This window comes from Nanorana parkeri, unplaced genomic scaffold (genome assembly GCF_000935625.1).
Source record: "Nanorana parkeri isolate BGI_ZX_2015 unplaced genomic scaffold, ASM93562v1 scaffold2752, whole genome shotgun sequence".
Taxonomy (NCBI): Eukaryota; Metazoa; Chordata; class Amphibia; order Anura; family Dicroglossidae; genus Nanorana; species Nanorana parkeri.
In genome coordinates, this window is record NW_017309020.1 from 39,668 (window position 1) to 41,760 (window position 2,093).

General features: G+C 51.5%; 1 protein-coding gene across 3 annotated transcripts in view; it reads right to left on the reverse strand.

Annotated features, from left to right (window-relative positions):
• LOC108802258 (eukaryotic translation initiation factor 3 subunit C) overlaps positions 1–2,093 on the reverse strand; it is a 25,623-nt gene that overhangs the window by 17,771 nt on the left and 5,759 nt on the right. For all 3 annotated transcript variants that reach the window (XM_018574127.1, XM_018574126.1, XM_018574128.1), the window contains exons 2-3: positions 1,485–1,613; positions 1,335–1,400 (exon numbers count right to left, since the gene is read on the reverse strand). In XM_018574127.1, the coding sequence (XP_018429629.1) occupies positions 1,335–1,400; positions 1,485–1,585 (167 nt within the window). In that variant the 5' untranslated portion in view covers positions 1,586–1,613. The remainder of the gene's footprint in view (positions 1–1,334; positions 1,401–1,484; positions 1,614–2,093) is intronic.

The following is a 2,093-nucleotide window of genomic DNA, read 5'->3' on the forward strand; positions in this document are numbered from 1 at the left end:
GGGGGGGGAGGCTACAACCCCTGTAAGCTTCTATGCCATCCGTTTCTTATTGGGGAGATTTCCCTTCACTTCCTGTCCGACAGCCACAACAGGAAGTGAGAGAAGGTCCCTCCAAAGTAAGAAGAAATCCCTGGTAGTCAGAAGGGTTATAAGGAACTAGGATTTCACTTCCTGTTCCTGTCCACAAAAGGAAGTGAGGGAAATCCCTGGTGGTCAGCAGGATCCCCAGAACTAGATCTGCCTTCACTCCCTGTCCAACAGCCACAACAGGAAGTGAGAGGAAATCCCTCCATTTGAGGGGAATCTATGGTGGTCAGAAGGGTTCATAGAACTAGATTTCCCATCACTTCCTGTCCGATTAGGTACAACAGGAAGTGAGAGGAAATCCCTCCAAAGTAAGAGAAATCCCTGGTGGTCAGACGGGTTCCAAGAACTAGATTTATCTTCACTTCCTGTCAGACAGCCACAACAGGAAGTGAGGAAATCCCTCCAAAGAAAGAAGAATCCTTGATGGTCAGCAGGGTCCCCAGAACTAGATTTACCTTTATTTCCTGTCTGATAGCCATAACAGGAAATCCCTCTAAACTTAAAGAAATCCCTGGTGGTCAGCAGAACTAGTGTTCTCATTGGAAGATTCCACATACATTCCTGTGCTGGTGTGCAAGGGTTCATTTTTTAAAAACTGCCCTGAGCTCTTTACTCCTCCAACGCATTTCTCTTCAATAGAGGCTTCGTCATGGAGGTCTGGTGGTGACCGATGTGCTGCACTCTGGCTTTGTGCGTTTGCACTACTTGCAATAAAGCTTGCTGGATATTTAAAAAAAAAAAAAAAACCAGCCTGTTTGTCGTCGTCGTCGTCATCATAAGTCCCGGATACGCTGCTTTTAAAAGGCATTGGAAGAAAATAATCCTGCAACGGAAGGATTGTGTACGATCTCGGGACGATTAAGGACTCAGTACGCAGCCCCCGTCCTTCTCTATGGGAGTGCGCGGCCGTACGCCACCCTACACTCACCCGCCCTGCACGTCCGTGCGGGTGCAGGTGTCCGTACTCTTACACTGACAGGATGGATCCTGCCTGCGTCCGATCCGGGACACACGCATGGACTTGCTCTTGAGGTGAGCGCAGGGTGGCGTACGGCCGCGTACTCCCATAGAGAAGGAGGGGGCTGCGTACTAATCACACGCAGCACATGTCCTTCCCCGCAGCTGCCTGTTTCTCGTGTGAATGGGGCCGCAGTGTTGAACTTTCTATAAGACTCCAACCCGGAGGTCTGCGAGGTGATCAGAAGCTCCCGGGGAGAATACACGCCGGCGGGCAGAACCAGACAAACCTTTTATCCTTGGCGCTGCGCACCACGCGCTTGGTGTCCTCTTCATCGTCACTGAGAAGGAGCGGCCTGAATATTGGGGAAAGAAGGAGAGAAGGTCATTCCCCTCATTGCAGCAAGTCGCAGCAGCTCGGCATGTGGAGAGAAACTTACTGCTTGCCGTACGTTCCCCCCACTGGCTTGGGCAGGATCTCATCTCCGGATAGCGATTCCTCGGACTCGCTGTCAGAGGCGGCGGCGAAAAATCGAGACATTCTGGCGGCTGGACCGGGTCACACAACACTGCGCGGAGACAAAGGAAATATATGGGATTGATGTTTTATATGAACAATATACTTTATAGGCGAGTATGAAATCCAAAACAAGGCGTACACCCGAGCACAGGCACTGACATCCAAAACAAGGCGTACACCCGACCACTGAGCACAGGCACTGACATCCAAAACAAGGCCCGACCACTGAGCACAGACACTGACATCCAAAACAAGGCGTACACCCGACCACTGAGCACAGGCACTGACATCCAAAACAAGGCCCGACCACTGAGCACAGACACTGACATCCAAAACAAGGCGTACACCCGACCACTGAGCACAGGCACTGACATCCAAAACAAGGCGTACACCCGACCACTGAGCACAGACACTGACATCCAAAACAAGGCGTACACCCAACCACTGAGCACAGGCACTGACATCCAAAACAAGGCGTACACCCGACCACTGAGCACAGACACTGACATCCAAAACAAGGCGTACACCC